The following is a 23,097-nucleotide window of genomic DNA, read 5'->3' on the forward strand; positions in this document are numbered from 1 at the left end:
GACGTTTCGGAGGAACGTAAAAGCAGACTGCTTTTACCGGTTCTCACGGTCTCTTCGCTTGCGGATTTCTTACATTTTTCCTTCTACCCTGAAGATGGAGGTGATACGTTCCTCCGAAACGTCGGTTAACACCACATATACACGGTGTCAAATCCCAGAAGACTGCTTTCTTCAATTGATACTAAATTCGTAGTTTATTTAGCGACTTTTTCAACTGTACGAATTTCTTCCTCTTGATTTAAATAGGAAAAAAAAATTAAATGCACTGTTTTTAATTGGAAAGGGTAGATAATGCAGAGAAAGTGGGGCAGCATTTGAGACACCACAAGGAATTGCATTCAACCGACAGGTCGAGACTGGAATCAGCCACCACCCGAATAGCCTACAAGTGAGATGGCTGTGAAAACCAACTCTGCGCACAATATAGCACTTCATTTCAACCATGATAACTGTTCCCAATGATATAGCAGTCCTCTTAAATCCCATATATGTCTACATGTAGTACTCGACGGACCAGTGAGAGGGAGAGTCAGGAAATAGGACACAATTGGCAGTAAAATAACTGTAATCTTTCTCAGTAGGTAGCACCATAGTCTAGCTTCATGACAGTCTAGGTAGCAGAAGCGAATGCTCATGTTCAGAGGCTGATTTCAGTAGTCAAAATGGCGACGGTGCATGAGGAGTGAAATATGGAAAAGCATCGTTTTGTTGAACGTTTTTTTGTGCGCAAATGCGACTCAATTCAAAGGACGTTCATAAAAAACTTGTCGCATAAAACGGCTCACAAATGGGTCGAGAAATTCTCTCAAGGACGTTCGCAAGTAGCAGACAATGAAATGGAGTTGCGGAATTGACTGAGAAAACAGTCAAAAACTCCTTTGCTGCGGGTTTCGATGGACTAGCAAGGCGATGGGACAAGTATATCAATGTTGGTGGAGGACATATCGGAAAATAAATGTTTTTTTTTCCAGGTTCAAATACTACAAATTTTCCGTTTTATATCCATACGTGTTCTGCTTGTTGTTGTTGTTGTTGTTGGAGGGGGTGGGTTTCCCCATGCACCGCGACCAGTTTGATCTATTGTGCTTCCCCCTATGATTTTCTACCAGCCTCTATACCCTACCGGTACTGGTGCTTACCATCAGTCCCTACTCACCCAGCGAGGTCGGCCTCTACTGGCTCAGAGGTATCTCAATGCTTCCCCCATCTACCAGAGGCGTTAGAGACTACTGTTGGGCGGGAAATTTCCTTAGTTTAGCTCATTGGCCTCCTTTCGAGACATGAGGTTTTTTTACGTGCCGTAAAGCTAAGACACGGGACCCACGGCTTAAAGTCCCTCCCGGAGGACTTGTTCCCTGAATTTTTCGGCCCTTAAAAATTACACGACCTCCGCCGGGTTTGAACCCGCGTACCTTGAGTCATGAGGTGGAACATTACCCCTAGACTGCGGAGGCCGCTTTCCATTCAAGTAACTATTCAATTATCCTCATGAGGCTGAGTGAACCCCGTTCCAGATCCACTAACTCTCAGAAAATCTGGTAGCGTCGGGAACGGAACCCGGGACCTCTGGATCTGTAGCCAGGAACTATGATCACTAGACCACAAAGGCGGTCATATTTATAAGTTATTAAGTAAAAGATCTTTTTTTAATGCAGTAGAAATATAGTTCATTGGGCCGTAATTGTACACAGTGCACATTGTATTTTCTGCTCATTTTCCTTGTTATTAAGCTCTTAATTCTATCGTTTCTTGAAGAAGTCTCATTGTCCTATGGGATGTGTGTAGTGTCTGTGTGAGTGCTGGACTGTTTCTTACGCTAGATAACTTTCTATTCCAATAATTACTAAAAGTGTAACGTTAAAGGGGTGAGGTGTTACAACACGTAAGAAGTTAACTAATGTAACTTAAGGAATTAAATATACTTACAAAATTAATCAAGTAGAATGATCAAGTGCGGGAGGATAATATGGGCTGGGAATGTAGCACACAAAGCCATAAGAAAAGAAACCATTTGGAAGATCGAGACGTTTGTGGAAGGATAAGATTCAAATTTATCTGAAAGTATAGAATGGGGTGATATACATTGAATTTATCTCGTTTGGGACAGAGAAGACGCACTGACTCTTTGAACGAGGTAATGGGACTTTTGGATTCGTAAAATTATGAGAAATGCTTGAGCTTCTGTGGGACTCTTGGCTTCTTAAGAAGAATTCGGTATCATGTGGTTACTTAAAATTAACAGCAATAGATAAGTAAAATTAAGAGTTAAAGTAACGATAATAAAACTAATTGAACCAATTAAGGAATTCATGTTCCGGGGAATTCCGTTATATTCCAAAGGTACGGCATAATGAGGAGCTTCATAACTTGTACTCTTCTCCAAGTATAATTAGAATGTTCAAGTCAAGGATAATGAGGTTGGCAGAGCATGTAGCACGAATAGGGAGAAGAGGAATGCATGTAGGTGGGAAAGCCAGATGGAAAGAGACCACTGGTAAGACCAAGGCGTAGGTGGGTGGAAAATATTAAAATGGATCTTAGAGAGATAGGATGGCATGGTATGGATTGGATTGATGTGGCTCAGGATAGGAACTAGTGGAGGGCTCCTTTGAACACGGCAATGAAACATCGAGCTCTATAAAATGCTAGGAAGCTTTTGAATAGCTGCACAATTAGTGGCTTCTCAAGAAAGGCTGAGCTCCATGAGTTTTTGAGTGGAGACTGCAGACGGATCTTTTCTGCTATGTAGTCGTTCACAATATTTCGGCGATAAGTTTAAATGTAATAAATAGGGATACCATTCGCGTTGACAGTGTAATTACTATCATTTTATATTACCAAATTAATTAAATGAACAAAGCCAACTCACTGAAGGAATTAACCAGACTAAGGAAGCCAATTAACAACAAACTAAATACGGAATCGAACTAAAGTATCAGAAATAAGAAAACCTCGGAAATAATCAAGTACACGTTACAGTACATTCCTTAACCACGTAACAGATAGCTCATTTGTCAATATACAGAACGTAATGAAATGTGAATATGTATTATGGCTTTTAAAAGTTAGCTACATCTAAATGTACAGGTATACTGAGCGAACTCAATCCAGTTCACGCCCTCAAAATCTCTTTCTCTGAGGTTGGTTTTAATGATACCCCCATTCACGCATCTGTAGCGGGTTGTTTATTCTCTTGATTTAGTTTCATAAAAGTAGCCCCTTTGTAAGAAGAGCATTTGGATGTTATGTGGTGAGGACGCCAAAGTGAATTAGGTGGTATCGCTTGAGACTTATGTAAATTGAATATTTAATTGTTTGTTGCATCCTGTTGTGTATTTTAATGAATATTAGATTTAATTTTACCGACCACACAACACGTTTTTTATTTACTGTCACACTACATGTTTCGACCTCAAGAGGTCATCATCAGGTGTACGAACACAGTTGCACAATCACACGCAATCACATTTCGTTTTTCCACTTATTTTTGATCCTGTATCCTGTTCAGGTCCACGCTCAAATAATATGTGTCAAATTCTTCTTATAAAATATAAGTTAAAAATACAAATGTTAAAAGTTAAAATTTTAACTTTTAACATTTGTATTTTTAACTTATATTTTATAAGGATACAGGATCAAAAATAAGTGGAAAAACGAAATGTGATTGCGTGTGATTGTGCAACTGTGTTCGTACACCTGATGATGACCTCTTGAGGTCGAAACATGTAGTGTGACAGTAAATAAAAATCGTGTTGTGTGGTCGGTAAAATTAAATCTAATATTCAGTAAATTGAATATATCAGTATTAAGCCCAGTTTCGTGAAAGTAAATGCACATAGAAGCTAAATTTATCTAAGGGACACTGTCTATATGAGAGTGTACATACCATCCGCTGTTTCATCAATTCCACTGAATTCTTCGTCACTTCGGTCCTCAGCTCCCTGTTCGGAGTCCAAGCTGCCCTTCTGCTTAAGCTGTATCAACAGTTGCATGAAATCATTGCGCTTCACCTTATTCATTTCGCGATATTCAACTGTTTCCTCTACCATTTTCCGGAAATATTTGGTAACGTCTGAATCAAAAGTAGACAATTTTAGCTTATCTAACACAATTGGTGCAACACCTGACAAAATACCGACGATTATTCGTTTGATTGATGGTTGGAAAATTTTTCTTCCCCACTGTCTGAATTCCGCGTTTTCATTCTTCAGGCAATTGCACTCGATACCGAAAGCACAAGACGAAATTACGTCCGTGCTGAACCTACCTAAAATGTCCTTAACTTCAATAACCTCTCCCCTTCCCGCAACATTTTCCAAGCACAGTTTCAGTTCGTCTCCACATTCTACAAATCTCTGGAACATCATTTTCATCTTCCCGGATGTGAAAGTTGGGCTCAGCTTGATCCTAAGGTTTCTCCATCGCTTTCCGGGTAATGAAAATAAATGCCCCGACAGAGGTTCTATTTCTTCATTCATATAGACACCACGATCATGAAAATTAGAGAAATCCTTAACTAGTACATCCTTAATTAGATCAGGATCTCGGGGAAATAATTGCGGTTTATCGAATATGTACATTCCTCCGTATCTGTGCCCCTCAAACCTTGAGTAAATGTCTCTGATTAAATATCCAAAGTCTTTCCGCATCAAAGTTACCTCCTTGAAATTTCCAAATGGGAAACACGGTTCGACGTATGGTACATTACGTTTCTTCCAGTAAGTGAATGAACAATTGAAATAAGAATAAACCACTGAGAGGACACAAGCCACCAGGATTCCCACATCCAGAAGCAGTGAATCAGACAGGAACCCCATACTTGTCAGCAAGATTCTGCTGAACGTGTAAGGGCTCAGCCTGTTGAAAAATTCATTACAATTCAGATTAGAACAGTCGACTGTAAAATGCATTGAAACGAAATTGAGATTTATACTTGTGTATACAAAAACATTGATCACGTATCGTGGCCTTAATTTATGTCAGTAAATCCGGATGTTATTATATGAACATATACAAAACATTCGAGAATAAACATATACTACTGAATCCCTGAACTATGAATAATGTGGTGAAATTACTACTACTTACTTACTACTACTTCATACGAGGCTCAAAAGTGAATCTAAGAAGTCAATCAAACAGAGTAAAACCGCACAAGTTATAGTTCTGAAAATCTCTGTGTTCTGTTTGGCAAGATATGTGCCTTAAAGGTAGAGGTTTGTAATATTTTCCGTTTTGCTTTCCTTTCTGATCTTCTTAAATACTCAGACACATTCATTCCCCAGAAAATGTCTACGTCGTTGTCTATTTCTATCATTTTGATTTTTTTACTACTTTCTATTTATCCTTTAAACAAGCTGAAAACACAATTATACTCTCGAATGAAATATATTGGAATTTTAAAATAAAGAAAGAATAGAATAATGCATTAAAATAAACACATTTAGTAATCTTATAGAAATATATAGTAACATTATATAAGGAAGAAATTAAGGCTATACCCTTATTATAATGCTTGACGAACTAGTCTAATGCCAATTAGATACAGGCATAACAGATAAATTACAGTAAAACCAAATATATTGTGACGTATTTGCGCTATGCAGGACACCCCCCCTCCAGCAGTGACGTAACAGCATCACCGCAACTGCCGCTGCTACGGTAACAGGCCGGTCAACACTCCGTCCCCTTTCCCCGCGGTGACGTAACAACACTTCCTATTGTGACGTAACAGGGGGCACCGCGGTTACTAAAGAGCAATAAACAGCTCTCGGAAGCGTTCCCCAGCAACGCATGTAAACACGACGTTACTATCACGTAACTGTTTTCTGTGTTGTCCGTGCGGAAGTTACATAACAAGGAGGATTACCGGAGTAACCAGTCAGTCGCAGTCCAGCATTCGCCGGAGTGAATGAAAGTACTTGTGATACTGCCGATGGCAGTAGTTGTGAGATTGTGAACTGTGCAAATGTAAGAGCGAATGTGCAATAAATTCGCTAGATCCAGAACGGCGTGAAGTTATTTGTCTTGTAACACACCCAACACGTGACAGTATTATTTGAGCAATAATCTTAGGCAGAACACGCAACTTACTTGTAAATACAAGAGTTTCTGCTGTGTTATACGCGGGATCCAAGAATCTGCTGTCATGAACGCCGCACTTCCAACACGCTTTCTGACGTACTAGCAGACATGTGATCATAATTTCCCCGAGCATAAAATTATGAAGTCAGTTCTCGCCATATGATTGGTCGTTGTGTGATACTGCCTTCAGCCGGCAACACCTATTTCGACGCATCTGAATTGGGAGCCTTCGAACTGATACGCGGTCATTATCGCGCAAGTCAGCATTACACAGCTTCTCTCCTTAATATTTTACGATAGGAACTTCATTCTGGTATCCTATGTGACTGTGAGGTCATAGCTTATTTAAGATTTCGTCACCTGTGTCAGTTATTCATCCAACCAAGTAACATTTATGACGCCCCCATAAATAAAGTCCTACATTTTATTCGAAGTGTAGGATTAATAAAGTATTAATCCACATCACGCGTCTTGTATGATTAGTACACAAATTGAATAAAATGAAAGCACAATGAGGATATACTCATCAGTTGCATGAGTAATCTTTGAAACTAACTGCAGGCCTTTCGTAACATTTTGTATTGAGTTCTTTACACATATGCGAACAAAGTATATTTTATCTTGTTTCTATCACCAAAATTTGCGACTTAGTACTTCTGCACTACATAACCTGAGCTATTGAAAATGCTACTGAATTAACTGATTACTGATGAATACTCAAATTCCTTTCGTCAGAAATTAGTGTCCCAGACGATATTATCTCCAAGGCGCAATCTCCCCTTTTTGACGAGTTTTTTTTTTTTAATTTTTAAATTCGCTTAGTGGGGGTGGTGTCCAGCTGGGTCTACTCGGCTCGGCGGCCACTGATTGGCCTCTTGTAGCCTGCCCCGTGTGATTATGATGATGGAGAATTTGGTGGAATGAAGATTGGCAAGGGAAACCGAAGTACTCGGAGAANTGTGCCAGAAAACATGTAAACTCCGATATTTTTGTAAGATTTGAGGCTTTCACGGCGGTGACTATGAAGAAAGCAGTCTTCTGGATTTGGCACCGTGTATATGTGGTGTTAACCGACGTTTCGGAGGAACGTATCGCCTCCATCTTCAGGGTAGAAGGAAAAATATAAGAAATCTGCAAGCGAAGAGACCGTGAGAACCGGTAAAAGCAGACCAGTCTGCAGTCTCACGGTCTCTTCGCTTGCGGATTTCTTATATTTTTCCTTCTACCCTGAAGATGGAGGCGATACGTTCCTCCGAAACGTCGGTTAACACCACATATACACGGTGCCAAATCCAGAAGACTGCTTTCTTCATAGTCACCGCCGTGAAAGCCTCAAATCTTACAAAAATATCGGAGTTTACATGTTTTCTGGCACATGACCTTGACCAGTTCAGAGGAACTTGCTGCGTTCTTCTCTATAGTTGCCTACATTGTAGATCGAGGCAGCACGTTCCTCTAATTTGTAGGTACATGTCTACCAAACAAAACGGCATCATGACTCAAAAGACTGTAATCTTGACATTCACATACGTTTGAAACTCAGACTTCACAATCAGTTGTATCATATGTGAAAACAGGCAAATGATTTGTAACTAATTACAGTGCTATCACATTATTATCTTATCTATAAACTGTTACATCCGCCCACTGGTGCATTCATCCATGATGTATGAGCAATGTGTAATTTATCTATTGCAATTTTAAGTACTATAGGGCACAGCATGAAGGTCATATTTTGACGCCGAATTTTGTAGGCCTAATTAATTCTGACTATTTTACCAGTTTATGTTGTATGGACGGATCGGTATAATATGCTTGCATTGATGTACATTCTTAGAAGAAAATATCACTGCAGTTGCCTATTCACCCAAACAAACCCGTTTAAAATGTCATCATATTCTGTGTATAAGAGAGGAAAGCATTTAGTTGTGGACCGATCTTTGTGGTCGAGTGGGCAGAATTTCTGCTTTATGTCCGGAAGGTAGTGGGTTCAAATTCGGACCAGAGACTGGATAATCTGATTGCGGTCTTCGATCTCAGTCCCTCCAGGCAAAACAGAACAGTACCTCAAGTCTTTGTACCATCTTGCTTTTCCAAATCCTTTCCTATTTCTCGTTGTATAATCATCCATTTGTATTTCATAATCTGTTTAATGTATCTGCTAGTAGTTTTGAGTATAAAACGTGGAACGATTTCATTATTAAAGAATAATTAATCGAAAAGTAGTAGAAGGTAACGGTACTGGCCTCATTTGAGACACTGTATCTGCATTTGCCTGGAGGGACTGAGGAAATACACGGAAGTTCTGTGCATATTCAACGTGCTGGCCGATGTTAGAACAAGGCACACCTCGAATATTAGCCAGAAGCTTTGCTGCATGGGTCAGCATGCCCAGTTAAATATTCATCCTTTTTTATTCGTCGCTAAATGATACAGTTTGCCTTGATGCATCTTTCGTTTGTGCCTAAATTGTTTATTTTGTTTCCTCTTGTACCTCGTAGTTACTTTATAATTGATCCTTGGACTGCTGAGTAAGTACGTAATTAAATAAATCATAAATTAAATAGTCTGAGCTTAACAACGACGTTAAGTAGACCATGCATCAAACACATGGGATGTACATCTGCCGTTGTATTCAGCATGTTAAGTAATTCAGTTCTACGCAAAAGGGAACTCAACTCATGCGAAAATTCTCCCGACATTGAAATTTAACTCTCCGACTCTTACCTTGTATTCATATAACACTGCTAGTTCGCTTGACGATGAGGTTCATGGTCGCCACACATACGATGTACAGTGTCTGTGAAAGCATGATATAAATTCAGTCGAAGAGAAAGTAAAATTCTCTCGGTGCTTAATAAATGAAGTAATACGTCATGAAGAAAGGCGGGGGAGTGGAGGCACAGCTCCGCTATTCTTGACCTCTGTGCTAGATGGAGATGAGTGATCGGCTTCATCCCCCAGTCACTTTCCCTTGGGGATAGAGCCCCTGTACCCATTGTTTAGGAGGTCGGTTTTGACCCAGTTGCAGGGTCGTATCTGTGCCTGGAATGTGCATGACAACGCTAAATAGATTTGTCTATACAGTGTTACATTTTCCATTAGTTTGCCCATTGTATCTTATAAGCTGCCGGTCACGGTAGCCGAGCGGTCTAAGGCATGTACTGTCTTCGCTCGCTGGGAAACCGGGACCGTGGGTTCGGATCTGTTTCCTGTGAGGTACGAACTGAGTTCTTATATATTATTCTTATACACTGCCGGTCACAGTAGCCGAGCGGTCTAAGGCATATACTGTCTTCGCTCGCTGGGAAACCGGGATCATGGGTTCGAATCCTACTCAGGGCATGGATGTTAATTTGTGTGTGTGCGTTTTCCTGTGTTTGTGTACAGGTAGAGGCCTTGCGACGAGCTGATCACCCGCCCAAGGAGTCCTACCGAATGTGTAAGATCTAGAAAAACCGAAGTGAACGGAGAAGTTCATGGAGGTAGGCCTAGGCCCACTGGGGCTGTAGTGCCAAGGAAAAATCTTATAAGGTAACTGGCCGCCTCTCCTGCAGAGATTTTCACTAAATACGGCTGTGCAGTAATTATACTTAACTACTACTTCTAACTAATACTACATTTTCACTAATTGTAAGTTTCTTCCTCTTCACAGTTGAAATAACGAAAACTAATTTAAGGAAATACTCTTGTAGGAATTCAACACTAAACGTTCGTCATTCGTCAAAATTTGAAGCTGAGAGTGACGACTGGTAGCAGTATGAAAATACAAGTATCGATTGTGGTTTGAACCAATATTTGACTATAGCAAAGGAAGTTCTCTCCTCCCTCCTCAGAACTATGCACTGACGCCATATAAGTATCATTGGTGGCTTATAATTCTAATGTGTAAAGTTTAGACAAACTTTGAATATAAGTTATCAAGATTTTGTAAAAGGAATCAATGTCATAACATGTATATGATTTATGGTTGTCGCAGAGGTGGTTATGATGATTTCTCTCTTCTCGGGTACAAAGCCGTGCTGGCCGCTGAAAATAAACAGGCAATTCCGAGGAAATAGAGCTCTGCTTCATATGTGGTTCTTGATTGGCCTTCGATCCTTATGATCGGAAAGTACACTGACTTTAAACGGACTACCAGGGGCGTTATATATCCCAGAAAATGTTATTTGTTGTTAAGTGAGATGAAGTCGTTTGAGCGTGGTAATGACGTAAGTGTACAGTTCCGTGCAAGTTGAAGTACGCTATACAGAATGACACAAGAAATAAAGTAATGGGGAAGGGGGGGGGAGGAAGCACCGTGATTTGTATGAAAAACAAAGTTTAAATAAAGAACAAGTGGTGTAGTCCTAAACAGAGAACTCTTGTGGCCAAATAATATTGCAATTTACTACCCTTATTTGCAACACATTCCTGGTTATGTGAAGTACTCAGCTGTTCAGTTTCTTATTTATGAATTTCCAAACAAATTTATCCGTTAATCATAAAGTAATAAAATTCTTATACAGTTCTAATATAACTGAATCCTGAAATCCCTTCACATTTTATATACATTTTTGTTTCCGGATTCCAGGTCTGACCCTTCTTAGTGTTGCCCTTTAACTAGCAGCATATCTGCGTGGGGAAATGAATATACTCTATTTTGATTATACAACGAAATATTCTATCGTAACGAAAATTGTTTCCAATGAACAAACGCACAACTACATACACGATTTCCTTTACGAAACAAGGTTATAATGGTATTTAGAATTTATGTTTGAAAAATCTTTGCATATTTAAAATGTATTCTTATACGATTACATAAGAAATTTTATACTTTCTTCAACTGGAAACATGCATAAAGAACATTATTATTGCCGGTATACAATTTTATTTTTCGAAGTTAAGGTAGCCTTTGAATACAGACCGCCAATATTTTATGAATATCAGTGATTGTTTTAATGTTATTTGTTGTTAGGTGGGATAAAGTCATGTAACTCTTTAGCTGAAATTTCTTTATAAGCTAAAAATTGAACAGTAACGGAAAGGAAAATGTTACCTAAGTGTTTATGCATTTAAATATGTCAGTTGTTCAGCTAGTCAGCTGCATTTTACAGTCTACCTCTTTGTGCAGCGCGCCATCTTTACTGTTGATTACGACCCTCACGATCAGTACCTCAAGGCGGTGACTACGAAGAGTAGGACTTTCGTGTCGTAGCGCCACGTAGTTCGGATAGATGCCCACGTTTGGAAAGAAAGTTTTCCTCCGAAATTCCGACCTGTCTCCGTACTACGCATGTTACATCTCAGAAGACCGCATTTTTCAAGAAGAGCTTTATTTATAAATAAATAAATAAATAAATAAATAAATATATATATATAACTGTGCTATTCCGGCTCATACGTAGATAGATAGAGCAGTTCTCTACAGCAGCACTAGGTCTTCTCAGTCTGCTGCATCTTCACCGGCTGTCCAGTAACAGCTTCCAACGCCGTAGCTTCCTTAGTTTCCGCGTGGAGGTCCTTAGTGGCTGTCTCAGAGACCATTTGGCGCTGCTACAAGACTCCGCCTCTGACGTCTCCACTGGGGGCTGCTGTCTCACAACAGCCTCAGACTCGGACTGGTTTGACTGCCTGCAAACTTCCTCTAGACTGACTTCAAAATTAAAGTCAAAGTCAAAGTTACTTTANGAATGGCATGACGAGTACAGAGCAAGGAATAGGATAGGATGTGGAAGGAAGCCATCGTTGTCTGAATTGAGGTTGTATCCTGGAACCTGCAAAGGCAGACAGTAGGGAATAATTCCAATAATCTGAGACAAGTTAGAACTGAACATGTGGACTCTCGACTGAGAGGGGCATGTTTTACTCACTCTGTCCGGATGTTCTTCCTAGACATGATCCTGAAGAAGTTGGATCCAGGTCACAACCTCACATCCTATTTCTTTAAAATCCCATCAGTATCATCACCCCATGAGCGATTTCCTCTCTTCACGCCTTTTCTGTTAAAACGTTCTCGTATTTATCATCGTTCCAATGAGTGCTAAAATTTTGTTACTTCCTGTTCTTCAAATTAAAGGGGCTTCTCTACTCATCTTCCTAAATCAATATTTATACAGAACAAAAGAACTGCCACCTCTCAATAAAGGTATAATTTAAACCACACAGTGAGTAGCGTAAAAAGAAGGTAACGTTATCCCTGTAACAGACCGTGGATGCCCATAGGTTTCTGAGACTTCAAGGCGTCCACAATTTCTAGACAGTCGGCTCGCAAATGGCGGTGAGATTGTGAGCCTTACGCGCAGGCCACACTTTACCCGTAGGAAGATTCATGATACTCATTTCTTATAGAGGCTAAGTTGGTCCCAAGGTCATAATACTGCTGGAAGGAATTCAATGACCTCATTGGGAATAGATCTGCGGCTTATAACATAGTATCTCAACCAACTACGCTATCGCGTGCTCCTCCCATTAAGTCTGGGAGACCAATAAGATTTAATTCGCCTCAAGGTAGCGTTGTCTCTATACAATCGAAGAAAAACGCTACAACGAAACAGGGTGTCCTATATGCAAAGTGATATCAGATAACATGTAGGAAAAATTCTAGGGTAAAATTAAAGTTCCAGAAGAGCTTTAGTGTCTCTTGGATATTGCCATTGAATTGCTTAAATGGGCACTTCTCAAATCCATATATTTCTTGCCTTCAGGGCAGTAGATCAGAAACATCTGGAAAGTTTTGAAATGTGGTGTTGGAGAAGGATGGAGAAGATAAGTTGGACCGATTATGTGAGAAATGAAGAAGTGTTAATTAGAGTCAGTGAGCAGAGGAATATCCTAGACGAAATAAGAAAACGGAAGGCTAATTGGATTGGTCATGTTTTACGCAGAAACTGCCTTCTAAAAGAAGTTATCGAAGGAAAGATAGAGGGACGGATAGAAGTGACAAGAAGACGAGGAAGAAGACGTAAGAAGATGCTGGATGACCCTGGGGACAGAAGAGGATACTGTCATTTGAAGGAGAAAGCTCTAGATCACATTAAGTGGAGGAATTGTTTTGAAAGAGACTGTGGACCTGTCGTCTTGACAGATTACTGATGATGATATGAAACCGATCCGGTACAATTCAACCAGTAAAACGACCGGATGTTTGTCTTCGTCACCCTGTACAGGGTGGCTTTGGGAACCTTCCAACTCCGTAGGAATTTGTAGCCTGGTTTAATGAGCCATATTTTCTTTTATTGCTAGTGGGGTGAGACTGCAGCCACTTCTGGCTTATTGTACCAGCCCCAGATGGTAGGTGAGGGTGATTGTGGAGGAATTGGTGGAATGAAGATTGGCAGGGGAAACCGAACTACTCGGAGAAAACCTGCCCCAGCGCCATTTTGTCCACCACAATTCCACTCGACCAGACCCGGGATCGAACCCGGGCCGCCGCGGTAGGAAGCCAGCGACTAACCGCTTGAGATATGGCGCGGCCACTAAGGAGCCTCTTACTGGAATCTAAGGATTGAAATAATCTAAAGGAGGTGAAGAGAATACGTGCAGTGTTGTCTTTATTCCCCGTTACACCTTCATGAAGTAATTGTTAAACATATTGACCATTTGGTTTTATTCCACTTATTCCAAGAGAAAATTATAGAGTGTAGTCGCAATTAAATGAATAAATCTGTGTTATGTACGTACTAGTGTAATATTTACATACAGGAAATTAATCCGAACCCCTCCTGTTTGACTTAGATACTCCAGATACCATATTTCAGGGCTAATTAAAAAAAGCTAACATAAAATTATTTTCGTTCATTTCTTCCCCCATGTTACACAAACTTATCTACTTCACGCGCTTCTTAATCTGCAGCCACATTCCACCAACAGGCGACAAGTTGAATGATTTCGTTTCAAACACCAATGGAACTGGAGTTCTCTTGCTGACGCTGAACTGGTACTTGGAAAGAAGAGAGACAAGTCCCACTTTGGTTTGCATCAGCCCGAATCGCATTCCTGGAAAAGAAAATTGAACGTCCTCAAGAAAGAAATGTCGCATTTTTTTTTCTTTGGCGTTACAGCCCCATTTCTGTCCTTGGCCTACCTCTATGGAACTCTACGTTTCACTTCAGTTTACTAGATCTACAGTCGGCAGGAATCTTTGGACGGGCGATCAGCTCGTCGCAAGGCCTCTGGCTGTGCATAGACACAGCAAAGCACACACCAAACGTCCATGCCCTGCGTGGGATTCTAACCCACGTTCCCTGCTTCCGAAAATGCGAAAACTGTGCATATCTCAGACCACTCAGCTACCCTGACCGGTTACGTCGCGTATTAGTCTGCTTTATTTTTTCTGCTGGGTTCGCTGTTTGAAACCAGGAAGAGAATATCAAGAAATTTTCCACATAATTCTGACTTTCTTTATTCATCGATAAAGATAAATGATTCCAGATGGACCGATTCCCCAAGAGCCCACCTGTAACGCCTAACAGTAAAATGCGAAACCTTTAACCTTATATGGAACCATAAATTTAATCTAGGGACAAAGTGACAAGGAAAATATTTTAGTACAGAGATAAGATCACTTTCTTCTATTTTCATTATTTATAAGCAACAAACACGATGAAAAGTCCTAATTAATTGCTTCCACAGTTCAAGATCTTATTTGAAATGCCAATAATTTTCGAGATACCCGAAATTTTGCTTGGATTTCACAGAAACCGAAGGTTATTTACTGTTTTAATTTTGCCAAATCCTAAGATAAATAAATACATCTTGACGCACAATTTGTCCCTTATCCTAATATGATTCTCGTAACTGTGCCTAGAGGTAGCAATTGGGAAATTTCTCTTTAGGTCCTCAGACTAAAATGTTATGTGCAAATTTCTTCCCTTCCTCCAGTATCATCCTCCTGCCCTTCAATCCTAGATTTTATCACGTGATATTATTTTCGGACGTATATAAAATATGTGTGTCGCTGCTGATGGCGCTGCTTCAAGTTCAAGTTCGTATAGCAAAAGGCGTGACCAGAGTGGTTTGAACGGCTGTTGTACTGCGATGTGGAAAGCAAATGGAAAAACTACCACATTATCACTTTTCCTGGATAGTCTCTTTCCAAAAACAGAGACACCATGTATGCGAGATCCAGAAGACGTAAGAAGATGCTGGATGACCTTGGAGACAGAAGAGGATATTTTTATTTGAAGGAGAAAGCTCTAGATCGCATTAAGTGGAGGAACTGTTTTGGAAGAGACTGTGGACCTGTCGTCTGACAGATTACTGATGAATGAATGAATAAAATATACAGTTCCTGAGTATTCACTGTTCTCCAGCACACAATTCCTTCCATATACCTGAAAATATTATTTGCATTGTAGTATAACGAGTCATTGGAGAGAACTTACCTATACATATCCTGGGACCCTCTCCGAAAGGCAGGTACACATAATTGTGCCTCTTCGCCTTTTCCTCTTCACTGAATCTCTCCGGGTCGAATCTTTCAGGGTCAGGATAATATTTTGGGTCATGATGAAGGCCCAATATGGGTATAACCGTTCGGATTCCCTTCTCCAGAACAATGTCCGTGTCAGGTATTTTGTAGGCTTTCGTACATTCACGGTTTAATATCGGAACAACTGGATATTTCCGAAGAGTTTCTGGAAAGAATAATCAAACGACAATTTCATCCGTTGTCCTATTGCAACTAATCCTTATCTTTATGAAGAAAATATACTCATTGTCACAAAATATATTAATCATAATTCTTATCTGAATATTATTGTCTTCTTCTCCCTTATGTATAGAAGCAAGAACAGATAGAGTGTTATGTAGAGTTAGAAAAGCGAGAAAACCAATATTGTTGTGCGGATCTTAATGCCTTGACTCCAGGTAAAGAAGTAAAGAAATTAAATAAACAATATAAATGAAATTGAAGTGGTATATGAATGAGTGTAATAGGACTTGCCTGCTACAGTTAAAGCACTAACCGACTGGCTGTCTAACTCAAAGGAGCAGGATCTGTAACCGATCCACTGCTACGCAACTTTTTTTTATGTAATCAACTTTATAAATTTGAAAGCTTAATTGTTCAAAATGAAATGCANGAACATATTCTGAGTTACATGAATCTAGACCACATTCTCATAACCTGTTTCTTAAAGATACACTTCAACATTTTCTCCCATCTACGCCTAGATCACTCAAACTGTTTCTTCTCTTCAGGTGTTCAAGCAAAAATTGATATTTTTTTTCTCATTTAAAGAAAGAGTATACAATTTTCCCAAAACAATTTTCTCTGACTTGATCACCGTAATAACATTTTTTGAATAGTATAAATTAATGAAACTGATGGCCACAGAAACATGTAACAATTTTAATATCGTAAATAATGTATCTGTTTCCACAGTGCTGAGACCTGAAGAAAATAAATTCGGGAAAGACATTTAAACATAATGTCACGCAATTGACTATAGACCGATTTAATGGGCTCTGAAAGCTGGTAACTACTATACAAATGCCCGGATNAAATGTCCGGAAGAAAGGTATAAAAAAATATATATATCTCGGAAACTAATTGTCATATACGTTACCGGTTTATGTCATCGAAAAAAAAAAATCTGAAATTTTTCTTATTATGCTCGGATTACGCGCATGCGCCAGCTGGCAACCTTCGTCAAGCTCAGTAACAATGTCGATATCGCAGGAACAGGTTGTGGCTAGCAGAGCTGCAATACCTTACGGCTGTCCAGCGTCGTTTAAGAACGCAATATGGACGTAAACATAAAAACACAGAAACTTTCTGTTCTGGGAGAACACACCGAGGACTGAAATAGTTTGTTGCGTGTAAAATCTCCTGAAGAGACATGGACCTCTGAAGAAAATGCCAATCCCATTAAAGAGGCATTCCAGCTAAGTCCGTGCAAATCAATTCATGCTGCGAGCTTGCAGTTACGTACAAATTCCACGTTCAACAGCGCACGATGTGCTGCACAAAAGGCTCCGCCTAAGAGCGTAGCGTACAAGATTCAAATGATTCATGCACTAAAACCGAGGGACCAAGTAGCACGTACAAAATTCGCTGTGGACATTCTAGAAAGAATTGACACGTCACCCAATTTCCTCCGCCAAGTGGGCTTCTCGGACAAGGCGACGTTCCATGTCAATCGAATTGTAAACAGATACAACTTCATGATTTGAAGTAGTCAAAATCCACATGTCACATGTGAACTGGTGAGAGGCAGCCGCAAAGCGAATGTGTGGGTCGGCTGAATGCACGAAAAGTTGATTGGAGCGTTTTTCTCTTCGGAATATTCTGTGACCGGACATTCGTACTGGGAAATGCTGGAGCTGTATGCACTGCCCCAATTACCACCCCAAACTATTTTCCAACAAGATGGGGCGCCGCCACACTTCTTCCATCATGTTAGCAATCACCTGAACAGAGAGATGTCTGGGAGATGGATCGGCTGAGGGGGGCCAAATTCTTGGCCTCCTAGGTAGCAAGATCTAACCCCACTGGATTTTTCTTGTGGGATTATGGGAAGAAAATTGTCTACTAGGTTAAGATTGACGACCTTCGAAACCTGAAAGCCCGCATAAGGGAAGCTGTGGCTAGAGTAACACAAAACATGTGTGGGAATATCCCACATATTATCACGTATTTCTGCTACGCTCGTTATTCAGCTGCAATAAATCCTATAGGACAGTTCAACTAGAGGTTGTCTCTTCGTACGACATCCCACATTGGTGACGCCGACGTGATTGGAAGCGCGCGTGGTGAAGATCATCAACGACTCCCACATTGGTTCATCCCGGCGCAGCATGGACACCGCAGACAACTCGCAAGCAACAGCATCACTTCTCGCAAGGGGGGGGGAAGTGATGTGGGCACATCCCACATATTATCACGCATTTCTGCAACGCTCGCTATTCAGCTGCAATAAATCCAATAGGACAGTTCAATCAACTAGCGGTTGTCTCTTCATACGACATCCCACACATTCTTCAAGTAATTTGGAACGAGGTCGAATATCGTCTGGATAATTCTCGAACCACCAAGGTAGTTCACATTCATATTTATTGAGAATGTTATATATTCAGACAAAATTTTGATAGTTTTCCTTTATAATGGGGTAACCCATAAATGTGTATAGTTAAGGCTTTCTGAGATATAATTATTTTATTTCGGATGTCTTTCATCCGGACATCCTGTGTAATGCAGCACAGATCTGCATAACCCACATTATTTTTCTCAGCTTATCAGAGACTCTACTAGTCTTTGCCTGGTTACAGCCTTCTAACTAGGACTATTTCCCACGCCGCTAAGGCTTAAGAACTGCACTCGCTACCCACAGTCTCAAGACTGTAGTGTTTTTCCGCTGGCCTCCTAACCAGGGACCAGGATCTCTTTCTTTAGACAGCCAACCGTTGACTACTCAATGTGGCACTGTCGGAACTCCTCCGTCTCCCACGCTTTCGCTTGCGACAGTTTCGCCCTCGGGTTTACACGGATTACCTGCTTCCGTACTCTAAATATACTCGACTAACCCCGCCTTTTCAAGAGTCTCGACTCTCGTGACTACGCTCTGCATACCACCGTTACACACAGACTAGTGATCTTAGTCCCGGTTTCCATTGCGCTGTTGGGTAACATCTTCCAAAAATGGACGTTCCTCTGCTCCCGTGCTCACGACCTTGGAGGCTGTCGTCCATCTCACAGCAGATTCCTACTCTGCTAACTCCGCCATTTCGAGACTACTCTTCTTGTCCCGCTGGTCCTGGCGATAAAACCTCGGGACGGAACCAACAGAAAACAGCGCTTCAAACAGTTCCTTTGTTCTTGCGTGAGGTCCATGCTATCGCGGAGAGGTGTAGATTGTGGTATGTCCTAGCAGCGGACGAAGTATTTAGTGACACGACGTGATGTGAGGTGTTCAAATGTTTCGTGTAAGCGCGACTATGGTCACATGCTTTGCACTGAGAGCCCAGCAACGGATGTGTTTACATAGCCGTTCCCACGCAACGACTGTCTCTTTTGGTTTTAAAATTTGGCTTCCAGCTAACACGTGACAATAAAACACAAATAGAGAAGAAACGCAAGATTCTAGAAAAAAGTGAACGATATAGTTTAGTACTGCTAATTAGATTCAACTATAAGAAATGTGTACAGAAGAAACTATAGGTTTGATATGGCGATGTTGATGTTGTTTATGGAATTCTTACACTTCCTACTAATGATAAGGATTACCTGCGACAACTTTATCCAAATACTTCATCTCTTGGATGGCTTCATACGTAATATTGCCTTCATGTTTCTTCAGCACAGCATCGATCTCTTCCCGGAGACGTTCCTGTATATCCTGGTGCAATGACAGCTCGTACATACAGAAAGTCATGGTGGTTGACGAAGTCTCGAAACCCCCAAGAAAGAAAGCGAAAGCCTGGGCCGCCAGCGAGTTCATCGAAAAACCTGCAACATAAAAGGCTAAGTGTATAAACTGTAAAGAAATTTCACGTATGTTAAGGCAAAGATTCTGAGATTGCGTAGTTCCAACTACGTGAGATATTCAGGGCATAGTTGATCTGCACAATACATAAATTATCTATTCTGATGTCACAGAACTAATCCACATATCTCTAATGAAACTAACAAGAATAGATCTTTCTATATTTCGAGAATGGGAAAAAAACAATAAATTCTTCCCTGTGAGAGCAGTCGAATTCTTAACTTTGAAACAGGTGCCAAATATTTTCACCAGTCTTTGTGTATGGGTGACATGCCATTATACATTAGTCTGTAACTAGAAGAACAGTATCAGGGATTTTTGCGAGTTATGATACGTTCTATATTTGTTAAAGATATTATATTTTTCAGTTTAAATATTTGGGTGTCTTTGCACATGATTTAAATTTCGGAAAGCTTGGAAAAATAGGTAGTTAAAAACCTGAGGAACGAAGAGATATCGAAAGCGAGGCATGGATGTATTAAGATGAATTAAGAAGGCTGTAATAAAAGGGAACTATACAAAGTACATGCAGAACATGTTGGAGAGGAACGTGTGGAGCTGTCTGTATAAGAAGACAAATGCTGCAATTGAGCTGAACATCCCAAGGAGAAAGAATGAAAACATTTATTATATATAACACTCATGAGAAATACATACCGCTCTCACCAGATCTGTTCTTATTTCCATGACCATTCTGTTTAGGATAACTGTGTTCTTCCTCCACTTTGCCCTCATTCTTGATCTGGATAAGCAGTTGCAAAAAGTCATTGCGCTTAATGTTGTCTTTCTCCCTATAGTTCACGGTGTCTTGAACCATACTTCGGAAATATTTCGAAACTTTTGGATCTAAACCTCTGATCTTCAACACATTCACCAAAAAGGGAAAAATACCAAGGAGAGATCCAATTATTGCTGATTTCACCGACGCTTGGAAGACTTTTCTTCCCCATTGACGAAACTCAGCGTCTGGATTCTTGAGACAATTACATTGGATGCCAAATGCACATGACGATATCACGTCCGTGCTGTACCTAGCCAAGGTATCTTTGATTTCAATAATCTCTTCGTTATTGGCGGTTTCTTCTAGAATGGTTCCAAGTTCGTGCCCAGACTCAACCAAAGTTTGAAACATCATCTTCATTTTACCGGAAGTGAAAGTTGGTGTCAATTTGGCGCGAAGATTTCTCCATCTGTTTCCACAGAGAAAGAACAAGTGACCAGAAAGGGGTTCAGTCTCTTCATTCACGTAGAAGCCGCGATCATGGAAACTGGCGAAGTCTTTAACCAGGACATTTTTAATAATCTCTGGGTCACGGAATATGAATGTAGGTTTCGTGAAAGTGTAAGTACCTCCACATTTCTCACCGTCTAGTTTTTTGTAAAGATCTTCGAACACATGACCTTGAGATTTTCTAAAAAGTATCAGGTCTCTGAAATTTCCAAAGAGGAATGTTGGTTTGATGTAAGGTACGTTCCTTTGCTTCCAGTAGGTGAAGGATAATTTGAAGTAGACATATAACACTGCGAAGAGAGAGGCTACCAGAACCCCCACATCCAGAAATGTGTTTTCAAGCATGAACCCCATTTACGCTTCAAGTTGGACCTATAGGATTAAAACCAGACAAATTAAGGTCAACGACTTGAGTTCAGTAGTAAAGAGTACAGTTAACAAAACAAAACAAAAAACTCCGTGGTTTTAGTCCGCAAGCGAACTATACCGACTGAGCAAGCGCTATCTGTCGACGACGTTAGTTCCAATTAAAAGCCGTGGGGATTCGTTCCTCTGACCACGCGACACTTTTATCCGCTAAAGTTGGTAGGACAGTGCACGCAAAAGTGAATTATTAGAGATTCGTATTTGTAATACGTTTCAGAATGCTGTTATGATAAGAATGATAGCACTGTAAGTGAATTTCGTGCAGAGAAACTGCAGAGTTGCTGTGTCATCATTAGATGACATATTACAGAGGTAAAAATAAAGAACAGATGCTGTTTAAGCCAGAATAATTTTATCAGAATTAAGGCAACATATATCAGCCTCATGAGGCTGCTGTTTATCCCAGTAATCCTACTAGGATATTAAGAGCGATATCTTCGTTAAATTATTCTTATCATGATTGATACAGAAGTTAATATATAATACGTCGCTTAATGAAGTAGATGTTTGGTTATTATCGGGAAAATGAACACACGTCTGGTTTGGAAATTTTCTTTCAACCGGAATATTATTCTTTCAATAACATTACTGGCCTATGTAATTTATTTGGATAAGGCATCAGGCAGAACACGAAATATCTTGACCGAGGCCCTTTTTTATTTTACTCAGACCTTCTGATAAAAAGGACATTACCTGAAAATAGGATAAGACTAACTATATGTGTCATCCCGAAACTTGGTTCCAGAGAATGATACAGAACTGAGTCTAGATATAACCAAATCTGTGGCGACTGAACTAAAGAGACATGTAAGGGTACAAAGGTAAGGACATCCCTGCAACAAGCCATGTAGGCCGTAGGGTTGTGAGACGTCGAGGCTCCAACATTTGCTTTAGAAAATCGGCTCAGAGATGGCGGTAAGATTGTCAGTCTTACGCGCCGGCTGCCCTTTAGCCCCCCAGGAATATTCCTGGTACTCATTTTTGTTAGAGACTGAGTCGACCCCAGGGCAATAGTGTTCCTGGAAGGATTAGGTCAATTGAGAACTCCACCTCATCGCAACTCGATCTCGCAACCTTCCGGCTTGTAGCATTGTGCCTCAACCAACTACGCTACCGCGCCCTCATGTCTCGGTCTGATCCCGAGGAAACTGAATTCACATCGTGTTTCTTTCAGACCCATTCTAATATCATGCTCCCTTCCAGGTTTCTGTCCCCTCGAGTTGTATCTTCTGTTCATGACTTGTGACTTCAGCTTCTTATATGGAATTCTATCTTCTGAGATACGAGGGAGAGTAAGTAAATAGGTCACAAATGCACATAAAATATAAAACATGTGATATTCCAACACGTAAAGAACATTTATTTCTCGACATATCCTCCACCACCACTGATACACTTTTTCCAGTGCGTCGAAACCCGCAGCATAGAAACCTTTTGACTGTTGTCTCTGGACATTTCTACCAATACGTTTCATCATCTACAATTTTTTAACGCCCTTGAGAGAATTTCTCTACCTTTTCGTGAACCGCTTTACGCGACAAAGGCTTCCTACGGTAAACAGGAAACATCTGTTTATGAATATCCTTTGCATTGAGTCCTTTTGCCCACAATAAAACGTAGCACACACCCGAAGCACGGTCGCCATTTTGAATACTGAAACCAGCTTCTGAACATGCGCATGCGTGTCTGCTACCTAGACTGTCATGAAGCTGGACACTGCTGCTACCTAGTGATGCACAAAGACAATTTATTACTTCCATTTGGGATCTATTTACTGGCTCTACCTCGTATAACGCCTCATAGCCCATGGAAAGTTACCCGACTTTGAGGAGGGATATGCCTCTTTCCATCTCCTGGGTCAAATAAGCCGAGCAAGGTATCAGCGTA

The 23,097-nt window shown here is 40.4% G+C and overlaps 2 protein-coding genes across 2 annotated transcripts in view; both read right to left on the reverse strand.

Annotated features, from left to right (window-relative positions):
- The window catches only part of LOC111863398 (probable cytochrome P450 6a14), a 13,023-nt gene extending 6,845 nt beyond the window's left edge, over positions 1-6,178 (reverse strand). Inside the window, exons 1-2 of the mRNA XM_023849675.2 lie at positions 6,094-6,178; positions 3,883-4,857 (exon numbers count right to left, since the gene is read on the reverse strand). Coding sequence (XP_023705443.1) covers positions 3,883-4,817 — 935 coding nt within the window. The 5' untranslated portion in view covers positions 4,818-4,857; positions 6,094-6,178. The remainder of the gene's footprint in view (positions 1-3,882; positions 4,858-6,093) is intronic.
- A 7,421-nt stretch (positions 6,179-13,599) lies between these two features.
- LOC111863399 (probable cytochrome P450 6a14) lies at positions 13,600-21,113 on the reverse strand (the record flags this gene model as incomplete). Its single annotated transcript, XM_033751042.1, is given in 4 exon segments — positions 13,600-14,064; positions 15,453-15,704; positions 19,295-19,516; positions 20,211-21,113. Coding segments are annotated over 4 exon segments (1,547 nt in total), but the record flags the coding sequence as incomplete, so codon positions are not given.
- Between the last annotated feature and the right edge of the window lie 1,984 nt (positions 21,114-23,097).

Source organism: Cryptotermes secundus, unplaced genomic scaffold (assembly GCF_002891405.2).
Source record: "Cryptotermes secundus unplaced genomic scaffold, Csec_1.0 scaffold786, whole genome shotgun sequence".
NCBI lineage: Eukaryota > Metazoa > Arthropoda > Insecta > Blattodea > Kalotermitidae > Cryptotermes > Cryptotermes secundus.